The sequence below is a fragment of the Plectropomus leopardus genome, chromosome 3, assembly GCF_026936395.1.
Source record: "Plectropomus leopardus strain MGB_pleo_1.0 chromosome 3, ASM2693639v1, whole genome shotgun sequence".
Lineage (NCBI taxonomy): Eukaryota > Metazoa > Chordata > Actinopteri > Perciformes > Serranidae > Plectropomus > Plectropomus leopardus.
In genome coordinates this window covers 10,970,916-10,998,730 of record NC_142178.1, presented here as the reverse complement: position 1 = coordinate 10,998,730, position 27,815 = coordinate 10,970,916, and the positions used below count along the sequence as shown (strand labels likewise).

Genomic DNA, 27,815 nt, shown 5'->3' with positions numbered 1-27,815 from the left:
TTGAGATTACATTTATTACATTTGCAGCTTTAACTGAGAGCATTTAAGAACCGTGTACCCTGAACATTATAAAAACAGGTCCTTTTTTAACACATGCAGGCTTGCATTAGAATCCAGAGTTTCTTACATGACATGACCAAATGGAAACAAGAAGTGAGAGTATGCCATCAAGTCATAGTAACCATAGTAACAAAGCAGTGACAGCTTCTGTACTTCTTGTTATCACCCTCCCGTTCCACGGCACTCAAATGAGCACAGGTGCATGCACACTCACGTATATTATTTCTCATCATTTAAACATCACACACATGTACAAACACATTTTGCTGTCTCCTCTTATACACACTGAGCTGTGCAGACGATGTACAGGATTATGGTGTTTGAATGACAGTTGTGCCCTTTTCACGTAACATTCACTGAGAGCTTCCCATGTGGCAACTCAGTGTTCTCACTGAGGATGACTCACACTGAAGATTAGACCCCCCCTAACTTTGTGCCCTCCCACTCTCTCTGTCTTTCTTTTTCTTCATCTCCCCTGCTTTTGGCCACCTCACCCTCTCTCTTTAAATCATTTTCTCCCTCTGACTTCCTCTCCTGTGACACTGCGTCTGTCCTCAGAGATTATGTGTCTGTTCCACGTCTCTAAGAATCTTTCTCAAAAATTCTTGAATCCTCGCTTGACTCGTGCTGAGCGCAGTTAGGGGATGTAAAACACCCTCGAGCCGGTGTGAACAGCTGCTTTTATGTCTAAATGTGAACACTGAAGAACTGAAACATGTCACACACTAAAAGACCCCACACAAAAAACAACTATGGATTAGATGAAGGTCTTTATCAGGGCAAAAAGCTATGTTTATTTGCTCTATCATGGGAACAGTGCTTTATTTATCAGAGTATGAAGGTGGCTGGAGTGTGATTTGTTTTTGGTGTTTTCTCATATATCATGACCCTCCTTGGAGCTACAGACATTTTCCATGAGCCTCCCTGGGGGCTGGGGGCAAATGCATGACCCTCCCTCCACCATGAATAACCATAATTTACAGTTTTTGGCTATAATTAATTGTCTGTTTTCTTAGATTTTCAATAAATACAAAATACTGCCATATAAAGTCGAATGTTCTTCCCTTAAGCCAAGTGGCTCCCCAATTTAAATAATGAACTGTTTTTTATTGTTAATTTCTGTATGATCTGATTACTTCGCCTTGTTCGATTAATATATTTGTAAGTTAGCACAATTACTGTCTTTAAAAAAAATACCGTGGGTAATGAATAAAGTATTTCTATTTTGGCTAAAAATGGTTTGCATGAGAATACTTCACTTTTTGAGACAAATTTACCCATCAGGGTATTTACCTCTTCTCCCATATACTGACACACATGAGGGAGAAAGATATCCTGTCCTGGATGATATGTGACCCAAAGCCTCTTTGACAGTGTCGAGACAGAGTATCAAAAGATCCAGAGACTGAACAAAAGAGACAGCTGTATCCATCCCGAGGACTGGTGGGGAATGAACCATAAAGGAGAAAGCGGTGTCAGACAGGGATGAGAAGCAGACTGGGAGATTTACAGAAATGTATAATCTATAGTTATTATATTTAAGAGACGCTCAAAAATCATCTATTGTAAAAACTCAGTGTCTTCAACATGTCTACTTTCCAGCCAAGTGAAGCGTGTTTACTTAATCTCCAAGTGGTTGCTACCTTATCTAAAAGGGCTCAAAGGGAATTCAGAGGCTCAATTATGGTAAATTTTTTGGGATGCTAAGCAGCCTGTATTTTCCCCTGAGTGAATCCAAAACATGAAAACCACTGAAATCACAACAGCAACATTATCCTGTATCCTGTTACCTTTCATTAGGTAGCTATGATGGCGCTCAAGTATTTGTTTTTGTCACATCTGTGAGGTCTCATCTCTCCGATCCATCCAACCTCCCTCATTGTCTCATTGTAAAGATATGGGGTATACAAGGTTGCTATGGTGACTATTCTTCTTGGCAACACAGATGTGCTCGGTAGTTTGATTGGTTACTTTATCCCTATGCCTAACATAATGAATGTATGTGCCATTGGCCATTCAAGAGCCTTACAAACACCTTCTATAGGTAAATACTTGGGTCATAATTACTGATCAATGCGTGTATGGTAACAAATACAGAATATTAATGCATGGCGGTAGTGAGGAGATTTGCCCCTGGCCAGTAGATTAATATGAATCTAATATTATCCACTCAAAACACTGTCAAGTGTGCCTTAGTAGATGTCTTTATCACTGGAGTGTGTTAGGTCTAGTGGTACACAGTGTTAGCTGCACGCCGATCCATTTCATTTCTTGAAACATGCATGCGGATGATTTAAAAAAAAAATGGATGTAATGGACTGAGAATGACTAATGTAAGCGAAAGAAGTCTATATGTGATGATATCTCATTCAGTAAGACCATTTAGTAATACTGTATGTGTCCTCACAAAACACTGGCTTGCTGTCAACTTGTTAGTACTGCACTATCTGTTGAATACTCAACAGAATATTGAAGCACTATGACTCGAGAGGATTAGCAACAAAAAAAAGCATTGTGTGATGTTCTTTGCAGTTTCTCTGCAACAAATAACAAATAATGAGACTGTCCCTCAAAATACAACAAACAAAAACAATTTTTAACAGCATAAATTATGGCCAATCTTTGATAGACGTCAAACTCTAGCGTCCATTGTAATCATTACAGGAGCAAAGGAGGAAGTCAGGTGATTTAATATAAAGTAGGGGTGAGGGAAAACATCAACACATAAGAATCTCGATTCTCGTTTTAAACAATTCAGAATCGTTTAAAAAATCCTAAACATCGATTATAGACTATATTTACTACATATAGTCTATTCTTAACCCTCTAAAATTTTTATCATTTAGAAAAGTCTTAATAATTTTGAGACCGTTTGTCGGATCACCTTACTTTTTTCACCAGTGCCGACTGTGCCGTTCAGAGGGATAACTGCGATGCATCATAGCTCTTTTAGAAGCCTCAGTATCCAGCCTGGGAATTCGGGTGTTTTTACGGGACCTTGTTCAATGAATATACAGTATAATGACAGATCCGATACTGGGTGTCTTCCGTCCATGTTTCGATAGTACATTGCCAAACACCATATTGGTTTACCACTATTCCATGGAGAGGTCAGAGGTTTCCTTCGGTCTTGTCCGCCTATTGGAGGACAATCCGATGCTTTGTATCCGCCTATGTATGCCACACATCATCTTGTGCAAACTGCACTGTGATTGGCTTCATCCTACTGTATCTATTGCTCTGTGTTATTGGTAGCGCCTCGTGCATTAGAATAAACTCTGGTAGCCCCTATAATAATAATCATAAATATAATAATAATAATAATAATAATAATAATAATAATAATAATAATAATAATAATAATAATAATAATGATAATAATAATAATGAGACATGGTTAAATCATGAAACAGTACTAACAAGCAGCAGGGCTTCATATGGATGTAAACTCTGTGTTGACTGCATGCAGAGCAGTCAGCAGAATCAGGCCCCGCTCTGAAGTGTCAGGAGTGTGATGTGGCCCTCTGCATCATCACAGAGAGGAGCTGCTTTGCAGAATGGCACAGATAATGGGATGCGCTAACAACTGCAAAAAAAAAAAAACAATGGGACTTTTTTGGAAAAATGTGTCCATTTTTTGAACTACAACAATCACAATGTTTATTTTTTCACTTTCTCATTCCCAACACTTGGGAGAAAGGTTTTCTACAACAAAAAAGCTTGTACATAGTAAAACCGCCATAATTTCATACAAAATTTAGTTTCATAACATAATATGCCACTCGCAAAACAGACTGGGGTAGATCCTGAAATTAAACTTCCTATATTATGAATGGAGAATTGATTTTGAATTGAATCGTGACCCCAAGATTGAAAATCGAATCGAATTGTGAGATAGTGCAAGATTCATACCCCTAACATAAAGAGTAGAAAAGTCTGCTTAGGGTGGGGGGAAGGGTATATGGATGGATCCAACACGCAGGAAAGGATCAAACATCCAGGAAAGCGGTGTTTGTGTCCTGTATGAAACTTAAAGTCAGTGTAGAGTTATTTTAAGAATGATACATAATATGCCAACCACTGTGATGTTGCATGAAGCGTGAGACGCGTATCACGTGAGATACCTCACCTTAGGTTACATTAGTATCAAACATAGTTATTTTCAGCCAACCCATGATCTTTCTCTAAAGTTTACCAGGAACTTATTTTGACTAGACATAAACACGTAGTTTTGCTGCAACTGAGACTGTTTCACAATATCACCCACACGTTTAAATCTTTAACGATCACATACGAGCAGTTATGTCTTCCACCAGTTGGTGAGCTAGTTTAGGAAACACTCCTGTTGGTTGTATTCAGAGGTAGGAAGATACAACTGACGTAGATGTAAGTTGAAAAGTAGACAATAAATATCTATTGTTAAAAGAGCCCTATACAATATTCAGAGTGTAGTATCTTTCAGAGGTTGTCTGCACATGGCTCTCAACATGGAGATGGCTGAGCAGGCAGCTAGCAGCTAATGGTGGTAACTCAATAAACAGCACTAACAACAGCAATAGTGCTGAGAAAGTTAACAGCTACGCTTCGGCAAAGACAAGCATATATGAGCATAATGCAGAATAACAGCAAATAGTGCAGTGTTGTAACCGTTGTCACACGCTCTCGAGTCAAGTCTCAAGTTACCAGTGTTAAAGCCAGAGTCCAAGTCCGAGTCACCAAAGAAGAGTATGAGTCGAGTCACCTTTACCAGAGTCTGAGTGATCATCAATCATCATGCACCCTTAAAGAGCTGATACACAAATAAAAGAAGGTCTACATTAAACCAAAATGACACCACCATTCCAGAGGGATATTGATTAAAATTACACTTTGTGCTTTACGCCACCTTAAATTATATTAACATCATAATAATAAATTAGATAAAAACCATAAGGCCCTGTTAGGGACCTCAGGATCCTTCCAGTGTCTATTGGTGATTAACTGATTGTGGTAAAGATGTGTGTCTTTTGACCATGTCAGGGTTTTGGATTGATTGTTTGTTTGTTTGTTTGTTGCTTTTCAACAGCAATCTTCCTTATAACTCGAAGTGTGTATGGACATAGCCAGGACTGCCAATATTAGTTAGTAAACAATTGCTTACTAGTTGTGGCACCTTTATTAATTGAATTGTTCAGCGACATTTTTGAACCATCAGACAATTATTTAAGTGCCAGGGCTGAGAAATAATGTGATAAGTAAGGCTGTTAAATCATGCCACTTTAGAGAAATACGAAACAATAATACTGAGCTCTCATAACTCATGAACACCAAAACAATGTAACAGATATATTCAACCGCCAGGCCTGACTTCCAGCTTCCTCTGTTCGTCCTCTCCAGAAAGTCCAATAAAAACAAATAACATGGCAACTTAACATGCAGACTGGTGCAATTTTGCATATTAAGTAGCCATGCGCTTTCATGCTATCTAGGTAAATCTAGGTTTCTGGTTGAATCGCTTCAGAGGCTAATGTTGGCTTTAGCTAGCAAGCTAACAAAGGCATTTCACTATTTTGTGTTTGCAGCCATGACAGGTGTCTGCTGAAGTGTAATTCCCAGTCTTGTCCTTAATTGTGCATTTGTAGATAGGATGGTAGCGTTGGTCTTTCCAGAATTGGTTATAAAAGCCCTGAAAGCGAAGGGCACGATCCAGAATGCATCTTTCCATTTTGTATTTAGCCATGGGGCGCGCACGACTTCAACTCGCGTGCTGGTGGAGGAGTATACACATGTTGCCATTGCAGGAAACCTACTGTTACAGACTTAATATATATTAATAATTTATACCAAATTTTAAGCCCTATCACATATACTGGTCCTCTGGGTCTTCATCCAATTTCCGAGTCTGATTCTATGAATCATGAATGCCAAAAAGTGATTGCTGTCCGCGGGAGCGCACACAGCCCGTATGTCTTCAGCTGCTCTTACATGGATCAAACAGTCATAGTCTGGAAATACACATAACTTTATGTCCATGGTAAGAGCATAGGTGTGTCTTTGTAAAACTTTAATGTTCCTTGGAACCAAAATTTCACGTGTTTGCGAATTATAGTTTGATCATGCCATTTAAGTGGTTAGAGACAATATTAATTGTTCCCCTTGTTTGTATACGTTTAATATGTCTAAAATCTTGTTAATATTTAATATAAAAATAAATGTATTGACTGCTATTATCCTTATGAGCCTGCAATATATTACCAGCTCTGTAGCCGGCATTATAACCATACCAGTCCTTTTTTACCTCCTTTTACTTGTTGAAATACCTCTGAAGTGCCAAAACAACACATAAAAACCTGCCCAAAAGTGATTGCAGCTCCTATCTTGTCACTAACAGTAGGGTAATTTCTTTGCTTTCTCTTTTTTAAAGATATAAGTGGATTTAATTGTATAAAATGACTTTTGATACCTAAGTACAATAAATGTCAGATACTTTAACACTTTTATTTAAGTAATTTTCGAATCGATGACTTGAATTTCTACCCAAGTCATTTTCTGGTAAGAAATCTGTACTTTTACTCTTGTATGGCTTTCAGGTACTTTATCCACCACTGGTTTGCTGCTACATTTACACTCTGAATATAATAATGACACATCCATTCTGTCTTCACAAATCTCCACTTATCAAAAGGTTGTACCCATTTGGATCAGGAGTTAAATCGCAGGCAACTTCATCCTAGCAGCTCCTGATTAATGTCAGTTTCATTAGTGTTATCTCCTTAATGTTGATTATAAAGCGCCAGCAGTGTGTCTAGGCTGACCTGCTGACTTATACAAAACACTTCCTTTTTTAATGAGGAGATGACAGTTAATATAGCTCAGTGAAGTTGTTAAATATAAAACTCGTAGGTGTGTTATGGTAGTTGAGTCCAATTAGTGTCTGCACAATACATGCCTGACTCATGCTATGCTGTTTCTGTTCATCAAACCCTGTCCTCTCGGCCTGAAAAGAGAAATAAATACCATATGTTGGGCTGTTCCTTCTGGAAGCTGTTAATCGGCAGAAATTGGCTGAGCAGTGATGATTAACGAGTAAAAAAATTTTTTTAAAAAAGTGGAATGAGAGATGTGGAGAGCAGAGACAAGACAAAAAGAAAACCAGATATAAAATCCAACTAAGGACACAAACATGTTTCAAGACAAACTCGGATCTTGGCATGAAAAACCCCACCATGTGATCTTTGCAACATCCTTTTGCTCTCCAGCTGGGAAATTCTCTACTTGCATCTGTACTGCTCCATCCATGCTTCAAAGTCTCTCTGGGACTGAAAAGCTGAAACTGGAAATATTGACTCTTATTGAGTGGCCAATTTTGGTTTGTGGCCCCCTGTGTCAGCCCTGCAGTGGGGCCCTTTGTTTTTGATTGGAGACTACATGATGGAGCATGTGAAGCCACAGCACTCCTTCAGCAGTGTGAGGCCTGTCTTGGCAAAGGGAGAAGAGGTCTGTTGAGCCCTGGGTGGCACCCGTCTGGTTGCGACACCTGAAGCCCAGAGAAAATCATACTGTTAGGAAAAGAAAAAAATATTCTCAAAAGAATAGTCTGGTGTATTGCATTGGAAATGTTGGCATTGTCCATTTGCACAAAAAAACTAATATGTCACATTTTTATGTTTTTTACATATCATATGAACTTTTCTAAAGAGATGTAGTATATGAGCTGACTTTGTTATCTGGTCAAAGGGATGGTGGATGGCATGTCTCCTGCGGCAAGACACCTGCCAAACTGCTGACCACTGCAGACGATGGTTCAACACCAACGATTAACAAACTGATTGTTATTTAGCAAGTCATTGCTGTATTTTAAGCCCGACAACTTTAAATGAGAATGTGTTGGTATTTCCAGCAGCTTTTTAGCCATCATACGTGGTATTTTTTTAGTGACCTTTCTCTAAAATGTGTTTTTTTTTGTTTTGTTTTGTTTTGATCAAGACATCACTGCTTTTCCCGTCAGGATAGTACCATGAAAAGAGGATGCTTTTTACCGAGACATTTCTGTGTTTTCTGCCTGAATACTATTATTCGTTTGGTTTTTTTTAAAGAGACATGGCTGTGTTTCATGCATGAAAATCTGTGCTTTTTTTACAGACAGTGCTGCAATTCCTCCTAGGATAGTGCCACGAAAAGCAGTTATTAGTGGAGCATTGCTGTGTTTACTGCCGCGATTGTGCTACAAAAAGTGGCTGTTTTTTACCTAGCTTGGATGGTTTCTCCAGCTGTGTTTGTGCCCCCCAACTCTTTTCCTAACCATAACCAAGTTTTTTGCCTAACTTAATACACGTTGACTACAGTGTTGATGAAACATAAAGAAATATAAAGTTTCAACGTATCGAAGATCTAACATACCCATGTTTTGCAAAAATGTATAGTGCCAACGTTTTTTTTCTGGTGACTGGGTTGCATATTTCTATTTGGTGAAACATTCGGTGATTGTGTAAAGCTTTATCCTTCAAAGCTCCTTGGGAGAAAAACACTTTGAACAAGTAAAGCATTTGGTAAAAAAAAAATGTGTTCTTTTGCTCATTTCCTCCTCACTTCCTAAAACGTTGTTATTATGTGTTTATACTTTGATGGAGCACAAGGTTGCAGCTCTCTTGATGCTTAAATACCTTTCTTATTCATATTTCTTGGGAATTTGGACTTCAGAAAATCTGCCATTTCTTTATCTTCTTCTTTCTCCCTGTAGAAATGGAGAGAGATAAGTATAAAATACCCAAACAATGCATGAACACATAAAGCACTGATGTCTGTCCCAAAATGTATCCAAATAGCAATCTCCTGTTACACTGTACAGATTTAAAAGTCAAATATGTCTCTCCTTTACATTTAATAGCCATCTATTTCATAAGCACTGAATGAACATTTCAGAGAGGCTTGATTTTTCTAAAGTGGAGAGACGAAACCCTTTTGCACTGGATAAGAGAGCTAATGCAGTTCTGGCTGTTAGAAAAAAATTAGATTTACTCTGAGAGGTTCTGATAAATTAAATAAGTCTGGCAGACTATCCAGAGTTTCTTAAATCGGATAAACATACTCTGCATATTTGAATATTTGGATGTTTGTAGGGTCTGGTGAAGTTATAGTACTTTATGTATGTAGCAGATACTGAATATACCAGGGCTGTAATCACCTGTTAAATGTTGTTGGGGTGCTTTGCCCCCAGGACAAAATTGTAAAGTGACTATTGTAAAACATTTCTTTTACATTTTTATGACTTTTTATTTTTTTTAAAAAAATGCAATTTCTCATAGATACAGTATTTGTTTGACCTACCATTTTCTGGTTAGGTGAGAGTTTAGCAAGAGTTTGAGAGACATCTAGAAGCTTGTGTCACTTGTGTCACTTGTATAAGAGTGTAGATGCCACTTACCTCTGCGTCACCTCATTGTTCAGTGTCAAATATTACAAAATTACAAAATTTTGCAGTATTGGCAGAACAGTATTCAGCCTAGCCACGACTGCAGCAAATCTCTGTCCTTTGAACATAAATTAATGCCAAATTTTATGTAAATTACAAGAGCATGAATTTACTTGGAATCAATAGCATTCTGAGACTTTCTGAAGATTGGGGAAGTGACCCCTGACCTCCTAATGTGTATTGTGATTACACCCCAGGCATATAATTGATATGTTCTGTTAAACAGAGTATTCTCACTGTACCATGTCGGTCCTTCTTTGAAAATAATCACCACAACATAAAAACTGCAGAAAGAATTTTCTTGTGAAGGACAGACAGGATAAATAAAGACAGAAGCAACAATAGAAAGATCTCTATATTTATCAGCATGGACAACATGGCCTTGGGCGGCGTCACATCCTCTCCTCTCTGCAATCCATTACCCCACTGTTGTTTTCCAGCTTCCTGCCTCTCACCTTCCCAGCAGCCCCCTTAGCGTTTTCACAGCACACTGTCAGCTGCCAACACAGAGTGTTGCTCACACAAACTAATGATGTGTGATACTGTCTGAGAATTGGAAAGAAGATTATACCTAAAAACATACTGGTTGTCCAATAGTGAGTCACATTAGGTCACAAGTTGAGTGTCAGCGTGCGAGGATGTATGTGCTGCAGCAGGATCAACATGTAACAGAAGTTCATTCATTTCCTGTAGAGATTACAAAGCAGTGTAAGGTGGCTGCTGCACAATGGAACCACTTTAAGTTAAATACAGTGGTTTAGGTTTTTTACGAGGGCAGGGCAAAACATAAAAGAAAATCCTGCAGAAAAATTTTGACGGGATGTGTTTGGAGCTAAAAGCAGGACAGTGTGCTAATGATGTTTAGTGACAACACTCAGCAGGTGCAGGGCAAGGCAGGTAAACAGCACACAGCACCGTTAAACACTCCAGCAATGTCTCTCCACAAAGTGGAAAAAAAGCGTAGGCTCAGAAGCAGGTAAGTGTGCCGTGTCGTTTTCTTAGACGCACACAGAGTTCGGTTCAATAACCAACAAAGGTATCGAGTAGATGCAGGCAGAAGACCTTGTCGTGTAGACTGAAGATCCAGAGGCAAGAAAGTACACAGTCCAAGCAGACAAACCAGTGGGGAAACAGTAGGTGGAGGATCGAGAAGCCAGCAATAAATACTCACAGGACGCACACACAATGGCAAGTTTGGATACATGGTGAAAGTCTCTGGACTGTAGGAAACCACAGGTAAGCAGATAGGAGCCTTCACAGCGTAGTGTCGTCGTTGGATGGTAACGCCAAGCAGCCGCAGTTAAGCAAGCACCAAGGATGGAGGCACAGATATCAAGATCGGAAAAAGAATACTGGTGTGTTTATTAGGAGTCATTAGAGCCAGGAAGGTCAGAGGCAGGCAGGCTTGGCAACAGAAAATCAGCCCAGAAAAAAGTGCTGTCTTGCATGAGTGGCGAAGAGCAATCTGGCAAAGAGTGACTGTGAGGCCGAGGTACTGTATATATACTGGCTGTTTGTAATCAGAAACAGGTGAATGGAGTTGCCTTACTGAGATGGGCATGACTAAGATGAGGTGCAGGAAACCAGGGTGAAAGGGAAACTATTGAATGGGAGTTGTGCGACTGTGCAGGCATAAGTAAGCAGATGACCATTAATGCAGAACTGTGACAGAAATACAGATTTAACCTACAATAAGCTCGCATTAACTCATAAATAACTTAACATTTTTACATGCTTGATGTGTAAAAATGTAATAAGAAAATCAAATCTTCAAGACAACCTGGCTCCTTATGATGCTTTCCTTTAATATTTTGTGAAGAGCCCTGTAGAGTTTTATGTAATATGCGCTGTGAATGAGTGCCAGAATGGATTCAAAAGGTTTGGACAGGATGAAAAGAGCTTATCTTCATCTCCTGCATGAACAAAAGCTCAACATCCAGCAGCAGATGTACTTAAGAGACCTGCTGCACCTGAAAAATGATGACATAAATGCAAACTGTTTTGTTTTTTAACCAGTTGCAGCTCCTCTTGCAGTCCACGCTGACACATCTTTAATTGAAATGGCACTCTGCTGTGCGCTCTGCAGTGCAGTCTCTCACAGAGGAAGTGTATCAGCGTTTTAATGGAGCACAGCAGGGTGGCTTTGTGGAAGAAGCATGCATACGGATGATACTGAACTAAGATACAACTTCACCATCACCATCACCATGAGTGACTATGAGCGATGTTCCAATATAATGCTTATCAGTCATTATAAGACTGATAATGAGCTCATGTCAGTATCAAAGATCTGTTCTTCTATGCATGAAAAATACATGTCAAACTATCAAGTTTTTCCGCGTGGGCAAAAGACTCCCTAAAGCCTTTTCTGACAGACTGCATGGTGACTATAAGTGAACTGCTTCTCTATCTGCTGTATGTGTAGTTAGATTTTTTTTTTCATTTTTAATTATTCATTCACAGCCTATGGTGACGGTCGACCAAAGGACCCCTACTGAGCTATAATGAAACCATAGAGACAGAAGCACACACCTGAGTCGTTCAAACTCCACATCGTCCACCAGGAAATCTCTGGTCTCTACCAGCTTGTGGATTTGCTGCAGTAGTTCTTCCTCCCTCTGCCGGTCCTCACTGGACTTGTCATTATCTGCAACACAAGAAATCTGAGTAGTGTTTGCCCCAGATTACTAACTTATAATTTATAAGAATCAGTTTATTTAAAGAAATAGTTGTACATTTTGGGAAATATGATTATTAATTTTCTTGGGCTACTACTACTACTACTTTCTTGGAGCTGCTGTGATGACAGAAACGGAGTTGGGCTTTGAAGCTAACTTGATATAGTGGCCATGAAAATACAACTTCCAGGTCCATTCTGTGATGCCACTGGACCCAAAAACACTCCCCTATAGATGTACATTGTGAAAGACTGTTAATTCTGTAAATCTTTTTTTTTTTTACGTACATAAACTTCCTTGTATCAGTTTAAGGAAAGTTAGATGTAAGACTTTTTCTTTAATGCCAATCAGAATGAAATTTAAGACTAATTTAACAATAACTGAAACTGAAGAGAAAAATAAACATGAACTGAAATATACCACTTTGGGTTAGACACAGTTTTGCCCAAATGTTTATTGTATGCATTTGATGTTAGTTTTTTGGGAGATTATTGTTTTTCAATCTGCATGTGGAATTCCACTCCCTTTTTTCCCATCGTGTTTGGAAACAAACTTTTGCCAAAAATACACTTGTAGGCATTGCCTTATACCAGTTTTAGCCATGCCATATTTTTTAAAAATAGGGTGTTACTAATTATTTGGGGATTTTACAATGCAAAGTGGGGAAAAAAAGGATAAAATCTTTCTTCCCATGTCTGGGCATTTTTAAGACATTTGAAAGGTTTAAGACATTTTAATACCCATTAAGGCCTTATTTTTAGATTAATGAATTCATTGCCTTTTAAGACTTGTTAAGGATTTGCAGCAACCCTGTTGTATGAATACTTTAATAGCCCTTATTTGAATAATTATGTCATTAAAGTTGTAAAATACACTAATAGTCTAATGACTGAGCGGTTTGGAGGGGGTTTAAAGGAAACTCTGGTGCGCATGCTTTATGGGCCAATGGATGTGGAAGATCGGAGTCATTTTATAGTCGTAAGTTGATCTTTTTATGCGCCACTGAGTAATTTCCTTAGGAATGAATGAGGACCCGCCACCAACACTGTTTTATACAGCCATGCCCTAGACAGACAAATGTGTGTATACAATAGATGTCATAATCTTTACACCAAACTAAGCTAGCATAAAGCAAAGTGTAACTGCCTGCATATTTAGCATACAGTCATGAGAGTGCGTCGATCTTATAACTTATTCTGGGCAAGAGAGCAATTAAGCTTATTTCCAAAAATGTCTTTCTTTTCCCATTTAATTTATTTACCAATTTTAATCCTCAATCAACAAATATACAGAGGACTCTTACCTGGTATAGACACTAATTTCTGCAGCTCCTTCTTCAGACGAGTGATCTCCTTGCACAGCTGAATGTCATCCATCCTGGACAGGCATGATGGGACAAAAGAAACACAAACACTTTTGTAAGTACTGCACTTTGTACTGCTGATCAGCTCATTTTCTATTTTGAAAGGAGAGAGGAGAGAAACCTTGACTCTGCTGTGTGGGAAAATTATATTCTAACAGAGAGAGCTTCATATCGATCTCCTATTTCACACAGGAGATGACACAATCTTTTCTGAGAAGACATGCCTGTGGCCTCCCTGAGCCAGATAGCTTTCACTCTTTAGACCGTATCACGCTCCGTCTCTTTCGATGGCCCTCCAACTGGGAGGATCATTACTGACACTGAGGTGAGGTGCAAGACCCTCTGTGCCACCTCTCCTCTTCAGACGGGAGTGAGAGGCCCTCATGTGACCCGCCATCACAGCAACTGAGTATGGAGAAGCACACACATACAGGCACACACGTTACACACATTCATCAACGTCAGCAGAGGGAGAGAGCCTTGCCACCGTGCCTCATCTACCTGTCATGTAAGATGCTCTCCACAGACGTGTAGGTGGAGGAATGGCCATGAGGTCTGGAATACAAATACACTTTACTTAACACATCATAAGAAAATGCACCTTGTAGTTTCTTTGTGTTTGGACTGCTGAGAGGGAACAAAAAAAAAGGTGCTTCAGATCGTGACTTCCTCTTCCCCTCCACCTCCTCCTCCCACTGTATCCATTTGACTCTTGCTTACTACCCCACACAAGCCACTCCTCACTTTCTCCCCGCTATCTGAGCAGCCTTACTGCCTGTCTTTCAGAGGAGTAGATGAATAAATATCCATGCATTAGCCTGCTTCTTGGAAACAAAGGTAAAGCTATTGAAATTATAATGGAGGCCAGCTCGGGTGTGATGGAAAGAAATGAGAAGGGAGGATAGCAGGCTATGCTGCTGGGAGATGTGCTTCTGATATCAAGGTGTGCTCCAGAATGGAAAAACAGCTTAAACTATTCTAACTGCTTTTGGTGGCAAAGGCCCGAAGATGCATGTAATTCTGATAGCTGATAGCTTCTGTTCTCGAGGTTGTTTGGCTTGACAAGGTATCAGGGAACTTTTTTTGGACTGATTAATTAACTGAATCTTTAATTATCCACAAGATGAGTCAGATCTGATAATGTAGAACTAAGCCTGACCAATCACCAGGTAGGAAGATTGATACTGAACCATTCTACAAAGCCACAGATTATGTTAAATAACAAGTGCCAACATTTTGTATAATTCTCTCTTTCTCTACATACTAGGGAAAGCTTTTTGGCAAATAAATAATGGTGTATGGTATTGTTTGCTTAGTTTTAAAGTGGAAATATTGTAGCTAATGTATAACAATAAACTAGTTCTGTGAAGGGGTGCAAACTCAGTCTCACACATGACAGACACGTACACGCTCAAGGACACGCATAGTACGCTTTGCACTGGCACTATACTCAGACCAGCATTAAACATAATAATGCTTTCACCATTTTACTATAAATAAGGAATCTAGGCGGCTCTTTCTGAACCCCTTTTGTCTCCTGTAATCACACTGCCTGCAGACTGCAGCTGTGACACCAAATAAAAGCAAGGTGTTGGTGTTTGTTAAGCCACTCACATGTATCTGAGCTCTGACTCCCTCCTGACCAGGACATCCCTGATCCTCTCAATCTTAAAAAGCTCGCCCTCGATGTCATCCACGGTGATGGTGGAGTCAGCCATAGACACCACGTCGTCCTCTGAGGGAGAGAGAGAGAGAAAAAGAGAAAAACAAAGAGTGGGATAGTTTTCAGTCTTGCTGAATAGACTATGTATTCGACAAACGTGCTACATGTCTGACTCAAAAACAACAATCATTTAGATTACTAGGAGTTTACATTGCACTTTTTTGGAGGAATGCTATACAGAGACAGGCAAATACATACACATTAAAGTTTTTTTTTTATTTCCAGTGTCCAATTTGGCACTACAGAACAATAACTGCATATGCATATGCGTTTTAAACAGTATAAAGAGCTGCAGCAGATTTACTTTGAAATCGCTGCTTGATGAGGAGCAGAGCATCACAGCCAAATTACCATGTGTCAGTGGTTGGCACGACTCACACGCCTCTTTCTTTCCCTCTCTCACACACACACAGACATACACACACAAACTGATTAACTGCGTAAACCCAGGGTGGTGGGTCAGCCCAGGAAATAAGCTTCCCCCCCAGTATGGCTGTCAGACACACACTGCACTCCTGTCTCCGCCTTTGTATGCTGTAGAGAGATAGTTTACTGCTCAGTCATACAGTGTCCATATTTCTGAAAAAAACATAATCCCCTGCTGTAATTAGCCACACACAGTATGCACAGAATCCTTAGATATGATCGATCAGATAATCATTTAGACAACTGACAGAAAATGAAGTGGCCACAATTTTGATAAATGATAAAACCCTTTTGTTAATTTATCAACCAAAAACTCCAAATGTCTTAGGTTCCATCTTCTCTAGTTGCTCATTTTCTCTGGTTTAAATCATTGAACCTCTTTTCACCGTTAACAAAAAAAAAAAAAGTGACCAATGGTTAAAAATTATGGCAACAAACTGACACGCAATATAACTGAAAAGACTTTAAGTTCTAGAACTTTGATAGAAAAGTATTAAATAAATTCAATAAAAGGTCTTATACAAAGCCTTTTCGCAAAACTAATGTAGATTCATTAAATATCTGAGCAAATTAATTTAGATTTATTAAATATCTGAGTAAAATTAATTTATATTTAGTACATGGCTGATCATAGAACACTAATACATAGAATTACTAAATATATGGTGAAAATTGAGTTTTACTTGCTGAATATATGGGTTAACTTAATATATATTGACTAATTATGTGGGTGATATTATATTACTAAATATCTGGATAAATACAGGTTGGATTCAATACATAAAAGTAACTATGCCAACTCATATTTTAGCACATGGTTGCTTAAAATCTTTTCAACTATACTGAGTGTCATTGTGTGGCCGTGATTTTTCCACATCTAATTCACTCAATATCATGCCTTCTTGGTGTCACAGTTTTGGTTTGTTGGTTGGTTAAAACAACATATTTGAAGAGTTTGAAGACATTACCTTGAATTCTTGGAAACTGAAGGACATTTTTCACCAGATACAGACTGACCAATTAATCAGTTCATTGAAAAAACAATCATACAGTATTCGCTAACAAAAGTAAGTCAGTAGTTGCCCTACATTCAAGACACAGTTGTCAAAGTTTGAAGTAATCAACGCAATCAGTGGCACACTTAGACACCGAGGTTATTTAAAGTGATGTCACATTTCACCTTGCTTGTAACATTATAGAAAGCATGCCATTGCAATTACTTTTGTTATATACTTATCATGACAGTTACAAGTCTGACCACGGTACAAGATTAAAGGGGACATGATATGCTCATTTTTTAGGTCATGCTTGTATTTTGGGTCTCTACTGGAACATGTTTAGATCCTTTAATGGTCAAAAAACACTTTAACATCTTTATTCAATTTCTGTGTGATACATTCTGTTTTCGCACCTGACCAACTCCAGAAAAAGCCCAGTCTGCTCTAATTCATTAGCGTTTCCACATCTTTGGTATCTTTGAAAAGAATGGTGGCACTTTCACCAATAACAACTTCCAAACACATCTGGACATGTTATGTTCCAGCAGGAATATGATCAGAAAATGAAGAGAAATTATAACATCTGAAACAAGTTTACATGTTTTCCTGGTGTTAGCATGTAGCTACATGTAGCAGTGTAGGTTATGTAATGTACAAATTTGCAGTAGCGTGCAGGGTGCAAATGACCACATAAAGAAATCTGTCGCAAGCTGACATCAGCTGACATCAGAGTATTAAGAAGGGTCTAAAGATTTAGGTTTTGCACACAAGGTTCACTTTTACATATGTTTACCTCATTATGTGAAACTTTGGTCATGTTTAATATGAAGATCTGACATTGTAAAGCATAAAATGCGTTTTTTAGGTTCAAAATTAAGAAAACTTAAAATTGCTGTTATTTTTCCTAAAGAGAAGAGACATATATGAATCCAAAGCACAATGGTATTAATGTGGAAAAATATCACACTGGGGAACCATGTGACAGTTTAAGACTTTTTTTTCTCTGACTTGGCATCTTAATAATATAAACAGAGCTTTGCCTGTGCATTAGACATCATTAGAATTAGCGTATAGTTATAAACTAGTTGTCCCCAGAGTAATCAAAAGTCATTAAACAATTTAAAGTATTTTCAATTTCAGTGTATTCATAGGAACAACAGATTGGCTCATGATTATCTCCAAAGAACAATGAGGTGGTAATGAGTAACCCCTGTAGAAATATTCTCTCTCGCACACAGCAGCTCTGCTTTCAGGCAATTAAATAATCATATACTGCACAGAGGATGCCTTGATGGCTCAGTGAAAAGTATTATGAAACCCTGTGTGTAAATCTGACTTATTATGCATGCCATTCCACCTGCATTTCTCCTTTTAACTGTATCCTTTCAAATAAAACAATGTTTCATGATGAAAATTCTATCCTCGTTCTAAAATATAGCAAATAACATAAACCCGTGCAGTGTTTGCCAAACATAACCAAGTCAAGAATGTTGTGGGTTTTGTCAAAACTGCTCTGAAATACTTTAGAATGAACTTTACCTAAGGTCTCTGGAAAAAATTGCAGAATGAAAGTAAAACAAAGCAGAGTGGATACTACAGGCTGTGAGCAGTTGGTACAGAATCACATCCACAAGCATATCAAACATTTAACTGCAACCAGCCAACCATCCCAAAACACATTAGTTATAGCCATGCAAATCAAAATACATACGCTAGATTTGTTTTATTCCCTGGAGATCCAAGCAGTGTTGAACTTCTTATGGTAGGAATAGGGACAGTTGCAAATATTTAATGGAAAAAAATCACCACCACTTGCTTTCGAATTGTTCCATTTAGCACTACCAGTCCTGGATAACTGTCGATTCCCTGCAGAGAGCTGCACAACATGGGGGCCGAGACAAACGTAACAAGGGAGATACTAATACTTTCCTGCTCTTCCTAGGGCCCTTAAATCCTCTTTATATACACACACCATTACTTATAAGAGCTCTACTATGTAATATCTCTATTGTAGTCACATTTAGCCTTGGGCAAGGTAGCGCTGACTGGGTTCAAAGTGCTGTGATGACACGTCCCCTGCACCAACATAAAATTAGGCAGAATAGAAGTGGATCATAACAATTCAAACTGGGATTGTTTGACTCCAGGGTAGAAGTAGTAGCACTATGGGAAGCATCAACCATGCTTACTGATAATTGACGGTTTACATGGACTCATACGTATCCCTGCTGGCATTAAAGCTTTGTATGCGAGCGAGCAACTGCTGTCTGCTTTGTGCGACAGACAAAAAACGTTGCCTGAAGTACAGACACACAGGCTGACACTCTGTACTCTGTTTCTATGACAAATCTGGCTGACGTCAATGTAGCGTCAACACAACCTTGACATCTCAGAGGAGAAAGCACAGAGTGAAGTGTGCAGGGAGTCTATCAAACTGTTAATGGGAGGAAACCCAAAAAAGACATACATGGAACTATATACACCTTCCACTACCTTTCAGAAGTAATGCACTGCATTATGAAGTGGCAAACCTGCCTAATTTCTAAGGATTCTAAGTTGAAGTGTTATTTCTTGCTAAGACACAAGGCAACTGAACTTTTATCCACTTTCTAAAGGAAAACAATTATTCACAGTTTCTAAATGAGCGGTACCTTCCAGGGCCTTATTGGCTAATGAAGCCAGCAAGGAAGGGCCAAAAGCTGCAATTCCTCTAATGGCCACTGGATGCTGACTCCAAAACCTCCATGTTAAAAATGCCCAACTTTACAGAAGAAATAAACATGTTTACAGCCTGGCACAAAAAAATGATTTTGGTTTCAACAGCTAATTCTCCCCTTACTTTTTGTAACTCCACCGAAATGTGGAGTTACAAAACTTGAGGCTTTAAAACTGAAGTCCACAAACCAATAGATGACATCATGCTGTCTGCAATCACTATTTCTATACACTCTTTGTTTACAGTTGCTCTTTTGAATCATAAATAAGCATTTTGATGCCTATTTTTAATTTTAAAGGAACGGTTTGAGATTTAGTGAAATTTGCTTCATCGCAGAGAGTTAATGTTAGATTAGATGATCAGCACCACTCCCATGCCTGTACACTAATTATGGACCTAGAGACAAAAGGCAATTAGCCTTGGCTTAGCATAAAGACAAGTAGTGGGGCAGTTCTAGCCTAGCTCTGTCCAAAATTCAGAAATATGCTGACCAGAACCTCTACAGCTCACATTTGTGCTAATAAAAAAATCTTCTTCATGCTAAACTAGGCCAACTGCCTCTGTGTGCTGAACTTATTGTACAGAAATAAAAGATGTATCAAAGTTCTCATTTACCACTAAGCAATAAAGCAATGAGGATATATCCTAAAATGTCAAACTAATCATTTAATCCAAATGCTGTTATTGTTGGTTTTATTGTTGCTTTTTTCCCATAGCAAAACTATTTACACCTACAACTTGCAAAATTAATAACTACAGCTCAGATAAGGAAACCACATGATATACCAATCTTTTCTGGAAATCAAGGAAAATGAAAAGCAATCCCATTGTTGTTGAGACGGTGACGCCAACAATTATACCACCTGAAAACCCTGGAAAAGCTCTGTTTCCACTCTAACAAGAATTTGCAGATAAAACAATTTTGTTCATGACATAGCAGTCACGAAGTTTCAATTCTATTTTTGTTTTTCACTTTTAAGTTCTACCAGCCGTTACAAAATCCTGAACCTTAACACACTGAGTTACTTTGTGGCATGAATGAACTTGACAAACAGCTATATTTAATAGATTTTTTTTTAAAGCATTCAGTCTTACTTGTGAAGTACAGATGTTACACATAATTGTTAATTCCTGCATTGAGTTGGAATTATTGTTGGTTGTTAGAGCTATTAGTTCCACCTGTGCTTTTCTGCTGTTTAAAAGGTCCCTTGTGGGTTAGAACAAATATAGTATGAAGCATCCGACGCATGGCAATGTGACAGAGGCTTTCACTGTCATGGCATAAGAACACATACTTGATACATGATAGCATACATGTGAAGAATCAAATAAGCGCTTAAGAAATCATGCAGACTTTAAGGAAATCTTCTATGAGACAGCGGTAGACTTATGCAGAAGAGTTTGCACATTTCACAAGCATATTCACAGGAAGTTTTCCTTTTGGTTTTGATTAACATTGTGTATATGTGTGTACCTGAGAGTGAGAAAGTAAGCATGAAAAAAAACAACAGAAAGAGCTCTGAGGTTTCTTTAAAGTGGCAACTGGATTTGTTGAGGTTTCTTGACGACGTTTCAGCTCTTCTCCAAAAGTTTTTTTCAGTTCTAAGAGAAAAAGTTTTGGAGAAGAGGCAAAACGTCTTCAAGAAACCTCAACAAATCCAGTTGCCACTTTAAAAAAAACCTCATATTACCATGACCTAGGTGACTGAGAACCTACGCAGACAACAGAAAGAGCTAGTCATTCAACCTTTGTATTCTTATCACTGTATTCACACGACATACTCATTATAGATGCTGAATGATGAAATGCGGTGCTTAAGAACACAAACAGGATCTGCTGACACAACATCACCTCTCATCCACAACATGCAAGCATTATTGTTAATTCGCCACCAGTTTTTCTGCCAAAAAGACAGACAAGCTTCAGTGTTTATGATTCCCATGCAGCTGACTGAGACACTGGACTATGAGCCAAAAGTGTTCAACATGATGTCCTTAGCATCTTTTAGTATATTCTTACATCGTTAGAGACAACATGTTCTGCTGCAGAGGCTCTCTAGGACAGGTTATTCTGCCACTGAGCAGTTATGACTCATCACTACACCTCTCTGAAATGTTCCCTCTATACACTTTCTCCCCATTCTCACTATCTCTCACACAGTTGTCATCCTCATTTGCTTCTCCTCATTTCACCCCTCTCTTAATCAACACCCCTGACGATGTGATTCACAATCATGAGCTCAGTTTACAGTCTTTACCCCGACTCCAACCCTCTCTTTCACACTATGTGCTTTACACCTAATGAGGTAGAACGCCATACTGACAGACAGATCGGCCAAGACCAAAAGGCAGAGGTGGAGGGAAGAGGACAAGGTAGCCCATGAGGGTGGGGATAACGGGAATGAGGAATGTGATAAAAATGAAAGTATGTTGATGAAAAACAGAGATCTTAAGAGATTCTGTGCAGCTTTGCAAAGTTTCCAACTGAACTACTTGATCAGTTCACCGAATCATAATGCAGGAAATCAATGCAGAGGAATGCAATTGAAAGAAACAAATTTTAAACTTTCTTTGTTTTCAGTGTCTCTAATGTTTAGATTTGCTGTGTTTCTCTAGTTGAAATATTAATCTGAATTTCTTTGGGTTTTGACGACTGGTTGGACAAAAAAAAAGGACATCTGAGGATATCACCATGGGCTTTCAGAAATTGCGGTGAACATGTTTTAAAAGTCTATTTTTGAAATGATTCTTTGAGAAAATTATGCCTCATCGACAACAAAACTGTAGGTTTGCTGCAGGCTTTTGAGGAACATTACCACAGTGAGGAGTACCATGTGATAAAGAGTGCCATTGAATTCTGACCTGATTGTCTGTCTAACACTTAGATGCCGCCACTGTCCTGCCAAGCCCCCCATGTGGGTCATTACTCATCATTTGAGGATGCAGGTCCCTGAGTAATGGGCCCTCGCTTTTTTTTCTTCTTTTTTTTTGGGGACAGCACACTGACTTACATTAATTTACCGGAGACTTACTTTAACCCTAACCACTACTTGCCTAACACTAATTCTAACCTTAACCCACATTTTCACTCTAAAATGTAATGATTTACATATAGGGAACTTGCATTTTGTCCATAAAAGGAAGGCGAGTCCACACAATCTGAGTGTGTAAAGAGATTCATGTCCCCACAACATGAGTAATACACATACATACACACACACACACACTAGAAGAGCAAACACCTGTGGATTCCTGACATTTGCAGAGCTGCTGTCTGTATTGTAATTAGAGAAATGCATTGATTGGTTCTGTCAACTATAAAACAACCCAAATATTAAAGTAAAAGACTGAAAACCAAACTAAAGTAATCCTGTTGTGTATTTAGTGGGACAAGATAGAACACAATCCAATGACGCTTTACAATAAGTGATACCACAGATTATTTTATAAAATAAACAGACTGCGATTACTATAAATTCATTATCCACAAAGACTGTAACTCCTTGTAGCAACGTTATGGCCATAAGAACATTAGGTACAGTGACACAATTAAGAGAGAAATTGTAGGTGATTCAACATATATACAGCAATATCACTTTAAACACAATCAAGAGATAAACATGTAATAATAATGCATTGTTTGTTCGTTAGGTAACCTGGTTTGTTGGTGCCTCTGCTCCATTCAGTGCGCTCCAGTGAACCGTACTGAAGAGAAGATCCCTGTTTCTTCTCCATTGATCCAGCAGCTGCTCCTCTCCTCTTTTCTCTCTATACGCTTCCAGTTGCAGCTGCTGGGAAACAGCAAGAGGAAAACTACAGGGAGGGTCTTGCAGTCTCAGCTTGTTGCTATATTTCATTGAGTCATCGCCAGTCAGACACCAACCTGTAGAGGCGGAGAGAAAGCGAGATGCTCTGGCAGTCTACCACCAGCTGTGGCAGGTGTTGGTGTGTGCGCAGCGCACAGGAGGCTTCCTGTGTTTAACCACTGCTCAAGCTGGTTAAATGGTAACTAAATGACACCATCTGGTGGCCACTGGACGCACATACAGCATTAACCGAATCCACAGTATGTCAGAGCAGGGGCACCACCATGGATTTTGGGCCCCATTAAAAGATATTACCCCGGGCCCCACGGCCACATGCCAAACAAATGCTGCACAAATCCTGTAACCACATCTCCAGAAACAAATTGACCCATTCAAAGCTTTAAATGGTTCTACCTTTGCAATATTGTAATTTTCACTTCATTTATTTGACACTTGTGATTTTTCTAATGAAACATATCTATCTATCTATGATGCTATGCAATATTATACTAATAGTCTAATAGTATCTAAAAATGGCTCCACATTGATAAATTACAACATTAACATGTAAACATCATAGGATATTCTATTATAACATAAAGAGCTTGTGTTAAGTTATGGTATTTTGAAATGTGCCATTCTTTAAAATAAGTACTTTTCACTTATATTTAAATAACATTTTAAATCCAGGGCTTTTTCTTGTAATGGAGTTTTTTTTTAGCCGGTGGTATTTCTACTTATACGTAAGTAAAAAAGCAGTTCTTCCACCACTGGAAATAACATCAGCAGCTCTATCAGCTGACATACCTGACAGAGAGCTGCTCACCTCCTTCAGTTAAGAGCTGGGCTGGTTCATTGGTGGGGGGTAACAGGGGTGCAGGGCTTTCAAGCTGCATCTGTTGGCCTGATACCAAGATGGGATAGGGAAAACTGATTAACTAGTTTAATATTTGACTACACTGATAAAATGACAGTTAAAAGAGGGGCAAAATGTGAGCACTCCGAACTTTCACTGAAGATATTAGCTAATGTCAGGGGAGCAAACGTAGCTTATTCACCATGGACTGAACAGGTTAATTCCACCTTTCACAGTGACTCACCTTTCTTTGTGAAGAGTTGAGTTGCACAATACTGTCCTTTCTTCTCTCTCTTGTTTGTTTTCGTTTTTAGTACACTGACTTTTCTTTAGAAACTGACAGGCTAAACTCGACTGACACTCTTGACTCCGCTCTGTTAGATTACCGCATGCGCCAGGTTTACGGACAGGACCGAACCATTTCATGAAAATAGGGAGGGGAGCTGGCAATACAGACCAATCAAATATTATGTACGCTTTCTTTACCATAAACAAGAAAGGAAAATAGACGGCGAGTATTAGTTAGCGCATTCTAGTGAAAAACTTTCTGTTTATTGTGATTTTTTTTTTCTCTTAATAATCGTCCTATCTGTTCTCCACCTCTTTGGCGCCCCTGCCTCAAAGTACAACTATTCAAAACCATTCTTTTTATCATCAGCTCACAAGTTAAGTAATTATTTCTTCAGAAAAAAAGAGATTGGCAACACAAACGCTGTTTTATAAAAACAAAATCATTTATTTACACAATTGCATTTTGATTTTAATGGCATCATCTTTATATATGACATTAGGTGAAAAAACGTGTGCAAAATGTATCATGATTTTCAAACTCATGATTTTACCCTGCCAGTGTAACCCATCACTTCCAGTTCCTGAGGCTGTTGATCTTTACTGTCTGAGCTCATACATGTGGGCATGCATCAAAAATAGGGTGCCGAGCCATCCTAGGGTGGGTGATCTAATAATTCTGTGGCAAAAGCGAAGTCTTCATCCTTTTCATGAATAACAACTGAGCCAAATATTTGTGTCATGTATTGAAATGCCCCTCTAATAACTTAGAGGATGTCATGTATTTGTGACATGTTAAGTAATGACATAATTAGACACTATATTGTTCACAAACTCATTCTCATTCTCAGGGCGTGCATCGAATAGGGCAGTCTGGTCAGTCGTTCCTTACTTCTGTTATCGACCTACAAGGCATGCCTGTAAAAGTCAGCTTAATTTTTTTCAACCACATATTGTAGTTAAAGAGAGAGTGCAAGTGAGAACGCAAAAGTTTTACACACTGTTGCTCCTCTCCCACAAGGAAATAATACAAAACAACAAACCTACAGTTTAAGTGCAAATAGATGCAATTTAACACATTGATGTATCACCAAAGACATGGTCAGAGGTGATTTTCACACCTCAAGGCTGATACATTTGAGTTTTTTACTGGCATGTGTGCAAGTTTCACTCTGAGTGCCCCCAAGGTTTCACTCTGTCTTGTATATGATCAAGCATGAAACAGAATCTTGCACGTCGGGGTAGCAGACAATGGCCTGAAGTCAGTAGTCTGAAGTCTAACAGCTCTTTTATGTAGTTCAGTCCGTACATGATCCCCGTTGTCTGTCTGATACAGTAAAACACAAGAGCTGCCTCTGTTCTGTAGTCATTCTTGACACATTGGTCTAGCGTCGGCACTGTCTGCAGCATTTCCAGCACTAAACCCAATGCTTGCATCAGTCACATTAACCTACAATACAGCTTGCATTATGTAACATGTATGTGAATTACAAGTTATTTGAATAATTCAGCTAAGACAAATGCAACAGTTAAAACTGTCAACTGTCATCGTACCGGTCTTTCCACAATCTTTCAGTCACTGACAGGCCAGGCGAGTCTGCATTGTATGTATGTGAAGAAGGTAGTGTGTCTATGAAGTAAAGTAACTGTTACAATCAACCCTTCGAATCTGTCTCACCAAGCGGTGACTTGGAAAATCCGATTTTTCAGACTTTTGCCTGCATAGTTTTTTATGATGTCGCATGATAAGTGATCCATTTCTCGGTAGTCCTGAAATCTTTTACGTATAAAGGTACAAACCTTACTTACTTTTCCCTGCCGATCTCTCTAGTGTCACAGGCAGTATTGTTCTTTGGCATTAACTCTGAACAGTAGCTCCCTCATGGAGAGCGAAACATTGTTAGGAATTCAATCATACCCTACAGTGTGAAACAATGTTGTTCCTGATACTGTAAAAGAAGCAGACAGGCTATTCCATTGACTGCAAGAAGGGATGCGAGTGTGTGTGTGTTGCATTTGGCCTCAAGTTGCTTTGATTTGTAGTCTTTTTCCAGTCATGCAAGTCCTGACTGACAGAGCTGAAACATTTTGGTTTCAGGAGCAGCTCAGTATGACTCACAGGTGATTCATTTTGTCTTTTCGTGTGTCAGATTGGACTTCTGTTTCCTTGGAAGTCGCAACGACTCCTGCAATCAAAACACAGTGAGAATTGCCTTCATTCTCATGTTTCTTTTTGGGTTTACTCCGCCACATCAGGTGATGATGCCAGCAAATGTGTTGATTGGCAGAGGGAGTCCTTTGTTCATGTATTTGCTCAATCCAGCTTCTTTGTCCTCCCCCAACTTGAATTTGGACCTCATGGTTTTCTGGACGCAGTATCCGGGATCAAGGCACGGGGATATCTCAATGCTGCAAAAACACAAACATGTTCCAAAGAGAGCTGTCACTTTGGGTTGCAAAGAAACTGGGTCCAGATTGACCAAGACTAAACAGGTCTTATGTGTAACCTGTTCTTATTTTGTTCATATTCCCAATTCCAACCGAGAAAGGATTGCAAATCTAGGACTGGCACAAACATGACAGAGCAATTTTAAATACCAACCATTGGGTTCCACTTAAAAACCTACCATTGCTGGTACACTAAAGAGATTTTCAAGGGACAATTCACCCAAAACCAAAAAAATCTTATTTTTCCTCTTATGTGTTGTGCTATTTATCCACCAAAACTGTTTTAGTGTAAGTTGCTGAGTGTTGGAGATATTGGCCATAGAGATGTCTGCCTGTCTCGAATATAACAGAACTAGACTTGTGGTGCTTAAAGTATTAAAAAATACATTTGAAAAACAGTCATTTCTCTTTCCAGAAATCATAACCCAGTTACACAATCACATCATCAAACAGGATAGGGTCGGCAGGTGTGGTTTGGTAGAAAGAAAATAGTTCCTACATGAAACTGCTCATAACAACATCTGTAGATTATCTTGATTTCTCAAAGGAGATATTATTGTTGAGTTTTTCTTCTTTTTTTTTGGCGCTTTGAGCACCACAAGCTGAGTGCCAGTTCCATTATACTGGAGAGAAGGGATTCATCTCTACGGCCCATATCTCCAACACTCTGCAACTCACACCAAAACAGTCTAGGATAATAAATAGCGCTACAGGTAAGAGAAAAGTAGGTAGTTTTAGTTTTGGGGTGAACTGTCCCTTTAACTAATGGAGCTCTCTTTGATCTACTTAACTGGTGTAAAAATAAAGTCACTTACAGAACATATGAGACTAGACTCTCTTACCTCTGTACATCTCTGTAGGTCCTGCGACAGTCTCTGTCCAGTCTAACAGTGAAAGATCGACTCTCCAAGGTGCGAATCTTAATGTTGCTTGACCGAATCTTTGACTCCTGAGATTTTAAAAATAAGAACATTAAATGATTTTTATTAAATAAATTTTCAT

At 38.8% G+C, this 27,815-nt stretch overlaps 2 protein-coding genes across 7 annotated transcripts in view; both read right to left on the bottom strand.

Annotated features, from left to right (window-relative positions):
• Positions 1–24,628, bottom strand: pik3r6a (phosphoinositide-3-kinase regulatory subunit 6a). Of its 4 annotated transcripts, XM_042485755.2 has the most exons (8): positions 24,322–24,614; positions 24,029–24,125; positions 23,072–23,298; positions 15,167–15,287; positions 13,493–13,566; positions 12,044–12,158; positions 8,703–8,773; positions 1–7,576 (listed from the first exon to the last, which is right to left on the bottom strand). In XM_042485755.2, exons 3-8 carry the CDS (start codon positions 23,148–23,150, stop codon positions 7,464–7,466), a joined length of 573 nt encoding a protein of 190 aa, XP_042341689.1. In that variant the 5' UTR covers positions 23,151–23,298; positions 24,029–24,125; positions 24,322–24,614; the 3' UTR covers positions 1–7,463. The 4 variants fall into 4 exon arrangements, with proteins under 4 accessions (XP_042341689.1, XP_087931706.1, XP_087931708.1 ...); XM_088075580.1 differs by lacking the exon at positions 23,072–23,298 and having other exon boundaries at positions 24,048–24,125; positions 24,322–24,624; XM_088075582.1 differs by lacking the exons at positions 23,072–23,298; positions 24,029–24,125 and having other exon boundaries at positions 24,322–24,628.
• Positions 24,629–24,789: 161 nt separating this feature from the next.
• pik3r6 (phosphoinositide-3-kinase regulatory subunit 6) overlaps positions 24,790–27,815 on the bottom strand; it is a 28,049-nt gene continuing 25,023 nt past the window's right edge. For all 3 annotated transcript variants that reach the window (XM_042485459.2, XM_042485458.2, XM_042485460.2), the window contains exons 20-21: positions 27,656–27,762; positions 24,790–26,774 (exon numbers count right to left, since the gene is read on the bottom strand). In XM_042485459.2, the coding sequence (XP_042341393.1) occupies positions 26,618–26,774; positions 27,656–27,762 (264 nt within the window). In that variant the 3' untranslated portion in view covers positions 24,790–26,617. The remainder of the gene's footprint in view (positions 26,775–27,655; positions 27,763–27,815) is intronic.